Genomic DNA, 14468 nt, shown 5'->3' on the forward strand with positions numbered 1-14468 from the left:
TGTCATACACAAGGCCATTGTGATAGAAAGAAATGGCATGTGAAGCATTTTGATATGTCTATATATCTCATATATACACAGTTATTTTCATGTTGTCTTCCCTATTAGAATATGAATTCCTTGAGGGCAGAGACTATGTTTTTGCCTTCCTTTGTATCTCTGGCACTTAACATAGTGCCTGGCTCCTAGTAAGTTCTTAATAAATGTTTGATGACTGTCGTGTTATTATACATGTGCTCAGGGTGTTCTAAGTTACTGGGTGCTAAAAGTGGTAAAATGGGAGAAATATTGTCAGCTCTCAGTGATGTAGGGGTAGCAAGGAAGGGTGGTTTCCCTGAAATTAAATAAAGGTGGTTGATAGAAAGTATTTCATCAATACAAGGATCTCTTAGATAAAGAGGCTCCCTCTACCATCATAGGTTTGCACCTTCTCAGCAATTTATACTCTTAGAGAGTGACCTAGAGTCCATAGATGTTGAATACCTCACCTAGGGTCACATAAGCCCTGTATGCCAGAGGCAGGATTTGAACCCAGGCCTTCCTGGATCTGAAGCCAACTCTTTACCCACTATACCACACTGCTTCTCAAAGTTGATAGAATATATGTTGGTTGATAGAATTTATAAATTCATCATTGACGATAAAAATTTCCATTTAAACAGGTTGATGAGCTGTATACTTGTGTTAATACATAAATCAACGTATGTATGAATTTAGAACCCTCCAACACAACAGTAAAGCTACCATGCGGTCTAAACATAACCCATAGACCAACAGAACAGCTGCCGGCAGTCCAGAAATGTGCCCAAAGAGGTGTCATGACTGATGAGGAGCAACCAGCTAGAATAAATTCATTTCAGTTTGTATTTGTTTTCTCATGCTGAAATACGTCAGATATAACAATCTTTTCTTTTGTCTGTTGATTTGAAGCTGAAAAACATGCTGGAGTCTCCTGTGTCACAGCATCAATGGATGACATACAGTTTGAAGAGACAGCCAGGTAAGGGATAGGATGTGATGCTGCTAACCCTCTTTCCTGGTTCTCAGTGATTTATTCCAACAACATGCTTCCAGGTAGTGCCTCACCTTCATCATTTGAAGGCAGTAGTCAAATGATCAGCATAGTAAATGACACTGGGCCTCATGTAAATGGTTTTAAAAACTCAATACTCAGTGAAAAACTTAGTTCTTAATTGCAATATAAAGCCAAGTTCCTAATTACATTTCTCTGATGAAAAATGTCTCCAAGCATTCGTGAATACATTTTGGTTGTATATAACTGGCTGCTTCAGGATTGATTTCCTTTAATAAAAATAATTAATGATAATAAGCAAATCCTCTCTAATTGTATATTTCATTATAAACTTGTCGGGTAAACACCAAAGAATCAGAGTAGTGTCTAGGCTGGAATTTAACAAGGGGCAGACTGAAGCAATTCTCTCACCAAGATACCCTTTATTAACATGGGCATGCAACCTGGTAACAAAGGAATCTTACAGCTAGCCTCCTTTTGTGCCAAAGACCCTGAGCAAGGGCCAATGGTCTCATATACCTGTGTGTCTTTCTTCTGATTGGCCTGACAGTACATTTGGCCCTCTCCTGGCAAAGGCAAGGCACCCCCGATTGGTGGGCATTTTAATGAGGAGGTGGGTTAGTAGTTCTCAGCTCCTCCCTATTACTTCACATTAGGGAGCAGGGCTACTCATCCGGATCAATTTGAAGGGAGGAAAAGGGGGCTGGTTTTCAGCTGTGGCCAATCACATCCCTGTCTAACACCCAAGAATGCTACTTGCTCCATGAGAGAGAGCTCCCTCCGGCAATCTGGGTTAGAAAAACTTTAGCCATCTCAACCAGGTTTTTACTAGCTTCATCTCCCCCCAGCCCCTTTTTTAGAGCAGCTCACTGCAAACTTTGATTAGGAGGGGCGAGAACAAAAGAATCATCCTGCCCAGCTGGGTGGGTGCCTTAACTCAAGCTGGCTCCTGCTTAAGCCAGAAGCAAAAGCAAGGGCCCTTATCCAGGCAGATGAGGTGGGGACTGGGAGTAATGACGTTCCTTGGCCAATTCAGCCTGGAAGAAGTCTCTTTTGAGCTAGGCGAAAAGATTGGGGTTGGGGAGCAGGGGAAGGGTTTCCAGGAAAGGGTATATTACAGATTAATATTAAATACCAAATGATACAGCATAATATGAATTTTCCTCAGTAGAGATGGTAATTTTTTTCTATATAATTTCTAAGTGGGAAAGGGCCTCAGAGGTCAGCTTGTATTCCAGCATCTCATTTTACATACTGAAAAGCTGATGTCCAAAGAACTTAAGTGACCGGCCCCAAGTCAAACAGCTACTAAATGGTATTTGAACCCAGGAGCTCAAACTCTAAATGCAGTATTCATTCCACTGTCCTATACTGCCTTCTCTAAAACAATCAATAAATCAATCAACATTTATTAAGTGCTAGAGAAACAAATTCATTTAAGGTTTTATAATAGTTTTTTTAACCAAGGAGCCATAGCAAAAAAGATTGATGGTTGAGTCAAATCTATTGATTTGGGCAAGCTTCCAGCACAGTATGGAAATACATAAGACACGTATGTTCAACCCACTCTTTTGTCTCCTACCCTTCCACTAGCATTTGTTAGACTCCCAGAATCTCAGGAGTTGGAAAGAACCCCAGAAGTTACCTACATAGTCCAATCCAGTCCTCTATAGAAATTGATTTTACAACCCTACCTGATTTTAAGGCCTTTAGTGGTGGAGAATTAACTACTTCCCAAGACATCCCATTCCGTTTTTGAAAAGCTGCTACCAAGTCAAAACCTGTGGCCAATTTGGCTTGAGTCAGCTGTCTTTGCTTTACCATCCATCTCTCAAGCCCTTTTACTCTGATTAAAATGATACTTTCTGGGGTAGCTAGGTGGTACAGTGGAAGAGCACCAGCCCTGAAGTCAGGAGGACCTGAGTCCAAGTCTTGGCCTCAGACCAAACATTTACAAATCACTAGCTGTGTGACCCTGGGCAAGTCGCTTAACCCCAATTGCCAAAAAGAATAAAATGGTACTCTCTACTCTTCTTTCTAGTGGAACACAGAAACAGGGTTTTTTTAGATTAGAAGATTTAAAAAACTATTTTTAATATATTGTCAGTAACTATCTTACAGCATTCCGTTCACATACGTTTTAAATAGTGGTCAATAATAGCTTGATATCATCTTGATAGGAGGTCTCTACTGGAGTTTTCTGGAGATCTGGGCTATTTCACATTTTTTTTTCCAAAGACCTGGACATAGGCAAAGATGGTACGCTCATATAGTTCCTCTGTGTGCCTTCTAGGTAAATTCACAAATATTTTGTATACTCTGTAGTTTTTTGAATGAAATTTCTCTCTCATTTTATAGTGGAGGAAACAGGCAGACAGAGGTTAAGTGACTTGCCCAGAGATGACACAAAGCTGGGAGCTATAGCCAACAAGTTAGATGCCAGAGTCAAGATCCAAAAATATTTTGACATGCTAGAACGTTGAGCTTATTTGAATGAGATTAAATTTAATAGGGATACATTCAGAAACCTACCCTTGGGTTCAAGAGGCAAACTTCACAAGTCCAAGATGGGAAGGCATGGCTAGACAGCAATTGTCCTGACAAATATCTGACAACATTGTGGGTCAGGCCGCAAGTGGAACTTAGGAGGCCAGAGTGAAGCCCAACCCTCCCGGCCACTAACTGCTGTTGTTGCCAGTTTATGGTGGGAGTGAACCTGGACTTAGTTTGAGTTAATTTTTCCCTCAGGTGGCTTGATTGGCAAACCAGGTGTGGGCCTTATGGTCAAGGAGAATATATAAACAATTTTTTATCTGCAAGCTCCTAAGGCCCCAGGGAACCTCTTTGTTGACTGTTTCAGTTTCTTGCTTTTGGTTTTTACTTTCCTAAACTGATTTTTACCACCTTGTGAATTGCCTTTTACTTGGAACTGGGGGATGGGGATGAGGGGAGAGGATGTCCGAATGTGTTTTTATTAGAGGGATATTTTTACACAGTCTGAATAATCCATTGCACTAGATGTAGGACCATGATTGGAGTGGGCATTTTAGTGAATTATAAATTATATTATAAACAGAAGTCAACAGTGTGATTGACTAACAACAATATAACGTGATCTTGAATTGCATAAATAGATGTAGGGTCCAGTATTAGGGAGGCAGTAAGCCTATTGTACCCTGCCAGGTCAGGCCACACCTCAAATACTGAGTTCCATTTTACCTATCATATTTTAGAAAAGACAATGGTAAACTGAAGGTCATCTAGAGGAAGACAGCCAGGATGATGAACGATCTTTTAAGGATTGGTTGAAGGAACTGGGATTGTTTATTCAGGAGTAGAAGAGAACTGGGGCAGGGGACAATGGGTATATTCAAGCATATGAAGGCCTGGACCAATAGAAGAGATTAGATGTGTTCTGCTTGACCCCAAAGGGCAGAACTAAGAACCATAGGTGGAGGTTATCATGGTGCAAGATTTAGACTTGGTGTAAAAAAAGACTTCCTAACAATCAGAGCTACCTAGAAGTGGACTAGGCTCCCTCAGAAGGAAGAGCATCCTGTAAAGGTTGGATGATGACTTGGTAGATATATTGTAGAAGAAATCCTTGTTTAGGCAGCTAGATGGTATAGTGGATAGAGGGCTAGGCCTGGAGTCATGAAAACCTGAGTTCAAATCCAGCCTTAGACACTTGTTAGCTGTGTGACTTTGGGCAAGTCACTTAACCTCTGTCTGCCTGTTTCCTCCACTGTAAAATGAGAGAGAAATTTCATTCAAAAAAACTACAGCTCATACAAAATATTTGTGAATTTACCTAGAAGGCACACAGAGGAACTATATAAATACAAGTACAAAATGTTCTTTACAGAAATAAAAGTAGACCCAAATAGTTGAAGAGATATTAATTGATCATGGTTGTGTTATCCCAATGTAGTACAAAGGATTGGACCTGTGATTTCATTGGTATAGGGAATTCTCAGATAAGGAAACTTCCTCTGCCAGTGTAGGTCAACACCTTTTGTTGTAATTCATAATCTTAGGGAGTTACCTGGAGGCATTGAAAGGTCAAGTAACTTACTACAAGTCAAACAGCCAGAAGTAACACTTAAACCCAGGTATTCCTGCATCCAAGGCCAGTTCTTTATCCACAATGACGTGTTGCCTCAATCAAAATGACAATACTACCTAAATTAGTTTACTTATTCAGTGCCATACCAATCAGAGTTATTTTATGGAGCTAGGAAAATAAAATATGAAAATTCATTTGTAGCAAGAACTCGTCAAGAATCTCAAGGGAAATAATCGAAAGAGCAGGAAAGAAGGGGACCTAGTAGTACCATCAGTGTTATAAAACAATAATCATCAAAACTATTTGTTTAAAAATAAAAAGTTGAACAAAATTAAGTATATAATATGCAGAAGATGAACATAGCACCATATATCTTGGATAAACAGACTTCCTGAGAAACTGATTCATTGAGGACCTCTACTTTATTCCAATCAGTGTGAATCCATTTGATATGATGGGGTAGTGATTATAAGTTCTGTATATTAGGCTTCAGAACTGTAAGCTACAGATTGTTAAGTTTACTTGCTAAAGGCTCTCCACCCTGGTTTTTCCTTGTCATGGTGACCAAGCGCAGTGTAACAGAGGTGACTCAACCATATGGAAAGTCCTCAGATTTATTTTTGTACCTCCGCACCATTCTCTCTGGTCCAACACGAGCAGGTAACCATCTTATAGTCATAGATCCACCTAGCAGTAGAAATATTCTTTACTTCACCCACCTAAGTTGTGACCCCACTGACGGTTCATTTTTGTTTATCTTAGCCTATGCATCGTATGTCAACCAATGGAATTATTCTGTATTTGGTACAGTTGTTCTTGAATGTCTAGATAGCTAACTCTATAAAAATAGGGCCCTGGAAGGAGGACACATCTCAGCTCATGAGGAAGATCTGAGGTCCACTTCACTAGAGGGGACCCTGGAACCTTTAATAAAGTGTCATTGGCTCAGAGCTCTACCTTAGACTCTTTTATTGTAGGTTGGACAATTTTAATCCCCACATTACTATTTGACCCAAAACTGCTAAGAAAACTGGAAAGCAGTTAAGTAGAAATTAGACTTAGACCAACATTCACACCATACATCAAGAGTAGTTCCAAATAGTTAAATGATCTAGCTATAAAAGGTTACCTCATAAACAAATTAGAGGAGTAAGGAAGCATTCATGATCAAATAAGGAATACAGAAGATTATAGAAGATGATATAGTCACTTAATGATTACTTATAATGATCAATTGAGTTAAAATTAGAAAGAAAACTGCTGGAGAAGAATCTTTGCAGCAAAGTTTTCTGACAAAGGCATAATCTCTGAAGTATAAGGACCTGATAAAAATATATAAGAACAAGAGTTATTCCTCATTAGATAAGTGATCAAAAGATAAGAACAAACAATCCTCAAAGGAAGAAATCCAAGCAATTTTAGCTACATGACACATATCAGTAATAATTAGAGAAACGTCAATTAAAATAAATCTGAGGTTCCGCCTCATACCCATCAGATTGGCAAAAATGACAAATAAGAAAAATGACAGTTGTTGAAGGAGCTGAGAAAAAATAGGCATACTAATGAGCTATTGGGGGCAGAAGGGGGCTGTTAATTGGCCCAGCCATTCTGGAAAGCAATTTGGATCTGTGACCCCAAAGTCACTAAACTATGCATATTTTTTGAGTCAGTTGATACTACTACTAGCTACATGCCCTGAAGAGATCAAAGAAAGAGGAGGGAAAATTAATTTGCACTAAAATATTTATAGCAACTTCCTTTGTTACAACAAAGAACTGGAAACTAAGAGGGTACCCATCAATTGGGGAATAGCTGAATAAATTATATGTTATAGTTATTGCTAAAAAAAAAAAGTGGAGGGGGTAAGGGAAGAAAAGAGGGTCATTGAAGCATTTCATAGAAAATACACAAAGGAAAATTAAAGGAAGTTCAGAAGGAGACAGAGACTACCAGCTGGACAGCTTTGAAAGTAACATGTTCGATTTAATTTAAAAAATTTTTTTTGCAGCAAGGTATACACAGTAGTAATTCATCTTCATATGCAATCATCTTTTTTCTCTTCTACTTTGTATATGAAAATGCTCTTTTTTGTTAAGTGCAGAACAATTTTTGAAAGGTGGTGATATATTTAAATAATATTTGTCTGATTGTCTCTTAGATCCATACTTTAGAAATTTTCCATATTCTAATTGCTAAATTCTAGTTGACTTTACTAACCTAATTATAGATTCCAGAGTTTCACCAAAATGTTTTCCCAGGAAGTTTAAGTTGGCATCAGTTTTTCTAATAAGAGGCAGTAGATTACAGGAGAGGAAGGAAAATGAAGTCAAGCACAAAATGTAGCCACCAGATGCATTTTTAAAAATATTACAATTCAATATAATGCAGCAGATATGTATTAAGTGCCTACTGTGTTCAGAACACTTTGGTGCATGCACATAAGATACAAAATTTAGATAAGAAACAGTCCCTGACCTCAAGGAGCTTCAAATCTAGTAAGGAGATCATACCAACATTTTAAAAAAATATTTTTAATTTGTGAACACAAGCATTTCCATAACATAGTACAGGGCTGGGGAACCTTTGGCCTCAAGGCCACATGTGGCCCTCTAGGTCCTCAAGTACGGCCCTTGGACTGAATCCAACTTCAACAAATGTTCTATGGCCTTAAGGCCACAGATTCCCCACCCCTGAATAGCAGAATTTTAAAAAGGTGATTGTACATGAAACTGCAAATCTAGTATGTACAACTTGTTACTCCTTTTAAATATATAATAAAGTAATCAAGTAACTTTTTTTCCCTCCCCCTCCCATGCTGGAGATGACTACATTAGAGACAAATATGTATGTATGTGTGTGTGTGTGTGTGTAAAATCATTCTCTACATCTATTTATCAGTTCTTTCTCTGGATACAGATAGCATCTTCCTTCATATGTCCTTCGTAGTTAATTTGGGAATTTATAATAGTCAAAATGACTTAGTCACTCAAAGTCATTCTTAAAACAATATTGCCGTTACTGTATAAAACTTTCTCTTGCCTCTGCTCATTTTGTTCTTCATTATAAAATAATGGATTATATATATATTATATTGATATATTATAATTATATATGTATATAATTACAAACTAGCATTTATAGCCATGAAGTACATTATTACATGGTAAATGCTTTAGAGAGTTACAAAACTAAAGTGTAAGAGTGAAGGTTGCTGTCAGTAGTGGGGGAGGGGAAAGATATCTGCTGGGCCTTCCTGGTCCAGTAAGTGCCACTGAGTGGGCTTTAATGGATAGGTAGAAATTTTACAGGAGAAAAGAATCATGGGCATCTCAAGGACAATGAATGGCTTGAGGAAAAAACAGAAATATGAGAGTGCTTTGCACGTGCTAGGGACAGAGAAATGTTTAGTTCTACTCAAGTCTAGAACCCATGGAGGGGAAAGACATGAAGTAATACTAGAGAGGGAAGCTCATGACATGTTGTAGAAGGCTTTGAATGCCAAGCAGAGAAATTTGAACTTGACTTGAGAGCAGTGATGATGATAATGGTGATGAAAATAACCTAGTATTAAGAAAGCACTTTAAAAATATGATCTGATTTGATTCTTCCAACAACCCTAGATAGGGAGCCAGTGAAAATTTTGAGCAGAACAGTAACAGGACCAGATCTCTGTGTAAGAATGATCTGTTATTAGGGTTGGACCACCCAAGAGGACAGTGAGAAATTTGCTAACTTCTTCTGCATCTTAAGAACTTGTCCTTCTTTACTATATAAACTGCTGCTTAACCTTTTTTATACTCACATAAGTGACATAAAATAACCCAAGGACAGAAGCTGATCCCAAAGCAGTACTGACAGACTTCCACATTAAGATAAGACTTTATTTTTGACCTCTTCACTTCTAAATAGCATTTGCCTGTGTGGAGTTTAGTGTGAAATTAGAAGCGATGAATGATGCAGCAGAGGGTCCACTTTATGTTTCCTTGAGTCATTAATGATATTATAGTGACCCAGAATTTCTAAGGCTGCACTAAATGGTTTGTTTCTATTTTTGATGATCTATGCTATGTCTTTCACACTCCCATACATTTTTCTTTTTCCATGAGGAATGTATCTATTTGCAAGTAAGGAGTTTTAAAATGGGTGCCATATAGTTTCCTGGGGGGATGCCATGGATTATTTTTTGTATCTTTTTCATTTCTAAATTCTGTTATTTTCACTCCAGTCATAACCTCATTAGTGATCTCTAGTTTTGCCATTTTGTGACATTTCATGTGTGTGTTGCAGAATTCCTCTGGGGCTATTTAAAGCAAGGGTGGGGAACCTTTGTTCCATGAAGTGCCACTGACCTACAGAAAAAAAATCAATCTGTTGCCATTTACAAAAAATAACTTAATTTTGGTTTTATTTTCCTCAGAGAAAAGTGAAATGTTCAACTCACCTGTCTCTTAAATTAAGAACAGGAAATATAAAACTTTATTTAATAAGTATAATAAATACTGAAAGTATATAGATGAATGAATGAATGAATAAGGCATTTATTAACCCTTACTATGTGCAAAGTACTATGCTAAGTACTGAAGATAAAATAGAAAAGTAAGACAGCCCCTGCTCCCAAGGAGCTCACATTCTATTGGAGAGACAACAAATATAGGTTTTAGAGTCCCATGGTCCTTAAGGTGCAGCAACAAAGCAAATATTAATGTCTCTTCTTTAATATTTTTCCATCGATAAACCAACATCAATTTCTGATACAGAAGCATTAATCAGTGCCAGGTCTTTGGTAGCTGTGGCTGTGGCCCCTGTGGGAGCAGTCACCAAGCTTCCTCTGCACAGACTTGCTTGCCAAGAGGGTGGCTGAGGGCACTGGGCTAGAAGATTACTATTCCCAAGGCACTTGGGTTCACGGTCCTACACTGTCTCTATTAGGGTCTCAGAAGAGATGGCGGTCCAGGTGCTCCTGACCTACCCAGTACATGATGCCTCCTGTCTGTCCCCCACGATGCCTTGTTGCTTCAGCTAAGTGGGCCCTTCTGCCTTATAAGTGGCTATCGGTTGACAGTTGGTGGGGATGGTTGGCCCCTTCTCCATTGGAGTTGCTTTCCCAGTTAATGACTATGAAGGCTAGGCTGGAAGATGATGGTCTGGGAGGCACTGCCATTCTCAGGGCTCCTATGCCTATCTGACTTTTGGATGGATTGATGGTCACATTGGTACCTCCTCCTTGGGAATAGTATTCTAGCTCAGTGCCCTCAGCCACCCTCTTGGCAAACAAGCCCTGCAGAGATGAAGCCTGGTGACTGCTCCTGCAGGGGCCACAGCCACAGTTACTGAAGACCCAGCAAGGAAAATGCTTGCCACCAGAGTCCCTGGTAATGACTAATGTTTCTACACCAGAAATTGATGTCGGTTTATCGATGGAAATAACATTAAAGAAGAGACGTGGATATGACCTGGTATGGATATGACCTTGACTTATTAAAGATTATTCTAAGAGAGCATGAACTCTGGCAGGTCTTACCAAGATAGAAAGGCTTCAAGGATATACCCAATGATATACTATATTTCTGTCATTGAATGATCAGTCAAGGTAATTCTGAAGAAGTTCATGACTAATTTAGTCACAGGTGATAAATTATTAGCCATAGAAACTCATGAAGATAATTTACTAAAAGAAGGGCTGCAATCTCTTTTTGTGGAAAGAGCAATCATATTGAAGAAATTACATATCCTTGAAATGCTAAACAAATATATATTCATCCCAGGATTTATTTTTGTAATTTTGTTTTTAAATTAAATCCTGTTACCTTATTCTCATTTGCCTGTGAGAGTGTAACCTCTCTCTCTCTCTCTGTGTGTCTCTCTTTCCCCTCCCTAATCAGCTCAACCCTGTCCTGCCCTAGCTCTTCTCCTCTGCCCTAGTTTTTTCTGACAGGTCCTCAGGAATACGTGGTTTAGTCAATTAAGGTCAGAGGTTGATGGTACAAACTGAGATAGAGAGATACATGGCAGGAGACAGTGAGGGAGAAAAAGGAAAAAATAAAGGGAGAGATGTGAAAGAGAAAAAGACTTTCTATAGGGGTTTTTTTAAATTTCGTTTCACCATAACAGAATAAAATGTGTTGAATTTGTTTATTTATCCCTAGTGCTTAGCACTGTGCCTGGACACAGTAGGTGCTAAATAATTGCTTGTTGAACTAAATTCAATTAACTCTTATTGCATAAACGAAAAAATTGAGACAAACTGAGACCTAAGAAAGACCTCAACTTATAAAGGCCAAGGTCATCCATTGCATCCCCAGCTATCACCAATCTCTTGACTTTTGTCTTGCCACTGGACTTTGATGACTCTAGAGGGAAAGAGTGAGGCTGATGTCTTTGCATAGCCCTGCCTCACTTAAATCCATTTCAGGCCTGAGTCAATATGTCTAGGAGTGGTGCCACTGGTCCTCTTCTAGAATGAAGGAAAAAGCAACAATAACACAAACCAGACTCAAGTAAGTCAACTAGCAAATAATCAAAACACAATAGATTTTTCTGAGCTAATTTTCTACTCAGTAGTTCTCCACAGCCTTCCTCCTGAGGCTAAGGTGGTATTTTGAAGTAGATGGCTTAGGATGCTTGGGGTTGGGGCAGGGGCATGTATGGTGGAATTAGGGCTTTTTTTTCTTTTGCTGTAGTCCTTAATTTATCATGCACAGACATTGTCATCAGGATCTCCCCATTCAAGATGGAACTACTTTGTAGCCCACTAACTTTTTGCTGAATGTGTATGAACTTCAGAACTGACATTAACCATGCCTAGACAATTGAAGTTTGACTCTTCCTCATTAGGGTTGGACAGATCATCAATATCAAGGCTAAAGTCATCAGAGCATTCAACACCAGCATGGAGGTAAGAAGTTCTATTATCTGATCCAAGGCAATTCCAAAGGACTCATGATAGAAAATGCTATCCACATCCAGAGAAAGAACTGATGGAGTCTGGATGCATATCAAAGCATATTATTTCCACTTTCTTTGGCTTTTTTCCCCAGTTTTTTCCCCTTTTTTTCTATTTCTTCTTTCACGACATGATTAATATAGAAATATGTTTAATGTGATTGCACATGTATAACCTATATCAGATTGCTTGCTGTCTTGGGGAGGGGGCAGGGGAGGAGAGTAGAAGAATTTAGAACTCAAAATCTTATAAAAAAAAGAATGTTGAAAACTGTCTTTCCATGTAATTGGGGAAAATAAAACACTATTTACATTTTTTAAAAGTTCTGTTGTCTCACTCTTCACAGGTCCCTTTCATATTCCTGAAGAAGAGTTAATGGGATCATATCTTTACTAAAATATATCTGATACTAGTGCTTGGAAAACCCAGAAGATAAACCTTCACTGATGGGCAAATTCACAGACACTAAGGGACCAAATTATCTCTATTTTATATTGAAATCATCTGTCTTTCATATGCCAAGAAATAAAAGAAATACATGCACAGAGGGTAGAGGGACTCCCCCTTCTTTCTTGGGCTTCCTACAAAACAGGGGGGTCTCATTCTCTGTCTCCTTTAGTTTAACTTGAGCCTGCTCTCCCTCCCCTTTCTCACTTTCCTTATGCAGACCGGAAGCCCTTAAATCTCTGAAAAGCAAAGTAACTATTCAAAGGGTATTTCCGCGACCTTAAGGGGTTGGGTTTTACTGGACATTGCAGCTAAGGTATTGTATGGAGCATTCAAAGCTTCTAACAACTCTTTAAAATAGCCCTAGTTGAATGATATTTCTTTGTTTTTAACTTATTTCCTTGGTGTAGGGAACTACTTCCGCTAATAAAGATAGATTGACGATGGTTCTGCAATTTATGGTCATAGAGAATTGCTTGAGATTTTGAGAAGTTACATAACTTGCTCAGTGTCATACAGCTAGTATATGTCAGGAGAGTGACTTGACTTCCCATCTTCCTAACTCCACGATCAATTCTCTATCTTCTATTGGGCAATGCCTCTCTATCCTGGGCATGCTGACATAGATTATTTGTGATATTTTGGGCAGCCTTTGAGCCCATAAACCTTGTAGGAACCAGTTGAGGAATAGTTAGATCCAGGTTGTGGTGGATTTGCATTGATCCGGCTGTGCCCTCTTACCCAGTTTCCATTGTTACCATCAATCTGTATTCATGTGTCAATTGACCTTATTAATTAGTTAGCCTTTTGATAGGAAAGTCAGGGAAGTAGGGACCTTCATCTATTTCCCAACACCCCTAGGTTTTTGTTTTTAAACTTCATTGATGAGATTTTTTTGAGACTGAGTGTCCCTATATCACCCAGACTGGAAGTTCATCAGCCACTCACAGGCCTGATCCCACTATTGAGCATGAGAGCATGAGAACTTTAACCAGGCCCATTTCCGACCTGACCTGGTTTGGTTTGCTCTTCTTAGATATCCTGGTGACCCTGTGTTCCTTACAAAATTGGTGCTGGACGTGGTGCAGACTCGTGGATCAGCTTTAGCCATCCTGTCACTCAGCATTCCTGAACTCAAAAAATCCATTAGCTTCAACACCCATCCCCCAGTAACAGAGATTACAGGCTTGTGCCAGCTTGCCCTGCCTGTTTTTGTTTTTAGATAAATTTCTGTTAATGTTATTTTCTTTTCATTCCGAGTGGTTGTTAATAGCTTGGCTTTCATCCTTTGTAAGCTCAAGGTTGTTACCTGAGGCCACTTCCAGATCCTCACTCTACTGCTATCACTCTATAACTTCTCTTCCAACACCTGATTCAGATCCTTGTTGCTGTAATCCAGGGCTTCTTAAAGTTTTTCTACTTGTGACCCCTTTTTGTGTTTTGGCAGCTTCCATTGGCATTGCCTGGCTTGAGGGCATGTGCAGTGCCAAGTGCGCATGTTTTGTGTTCAGAACCAAGGCTGAAGTGAAGTTGTTCGATGCAACACAGGCAAGCAATGCCAGAGACACCTCGGATTCATCATGCATTTGATTTTTAATTAATTTTTGGTCGTTGTGCATTCAGAAACTCTTACTGTTGCCAAATTTTTTGAAACCCCTTATGGGGTTATAGCCCATAGTTCAAGAAGCGCTGCATAATCCACCAGTCAGATCACTCTCCTTTCTTTCTCAAGGAAACAAATATTTATTAAGTACTTACTATATGCAGTCACTCTGCTCAGCACTTTATAAATATAACCTCATTTGATCCTAATAACAACCCTGGAGATAAGTGCTATTAGTATCCCCATTTTTACAGTTGAGGACTCTGACGTAGACACAAGTTAAGTGACTTGCCCAGTGTCACACAGGTAGTAGGTTTCTGATGTCAGATTTGAACTCAGGTCTTTAGTGCCTAGCTTAGTTTTTCTTTATATT

At 39.0% G+C, this 14468-nt stretch overlaps 1 protein-coding gene across 1 annotated transcript in view; it reads left to right on the plus strand.

Annotated features, from left to right (window-relative positions):
• ACOT12 (acyl-CoA thioesterase 12) overlaps nucleotides 1–14468 on the plus strand; it is a 76437-nt gene that overhangs the window by 5521 nt on the left and 56448 nt on the right. Inside the window, exons 2-3 of the mRNA XM_021007747.1 lie at nucleotides 931–1000; nucleotides 11937–11997. Of these exons, the coding sequence (XP_020863406.1) occupies nucleotides 931–1000; nucleotides 11937–11997 (131 nt within the window). The remainder of the gene's footprint in view (nucleotides 1–930; nucleotides 1001–11936; nucleotides 11998–14468) is intronic.

Source organism: Phascolarctos cinereus, unplaced genomic scaffold, assembly GCF_003287225.1.
Source record: "Phascolarctos cinereus isolate Bilbo 61053 unplaced genomic scaffold, phaCin_HiC Scaffold_4;HRSCAF=312, whole genome shotgun sequence".
In the NCBI taxonomy this organism is placed as follows: domain Eukaryota; kingdom Metazoa; phylum Chordata; class Mammalia; order Diprotodontia; family Phascolarctidae; genus Phascolarctos; species Phascolarctos cinereus.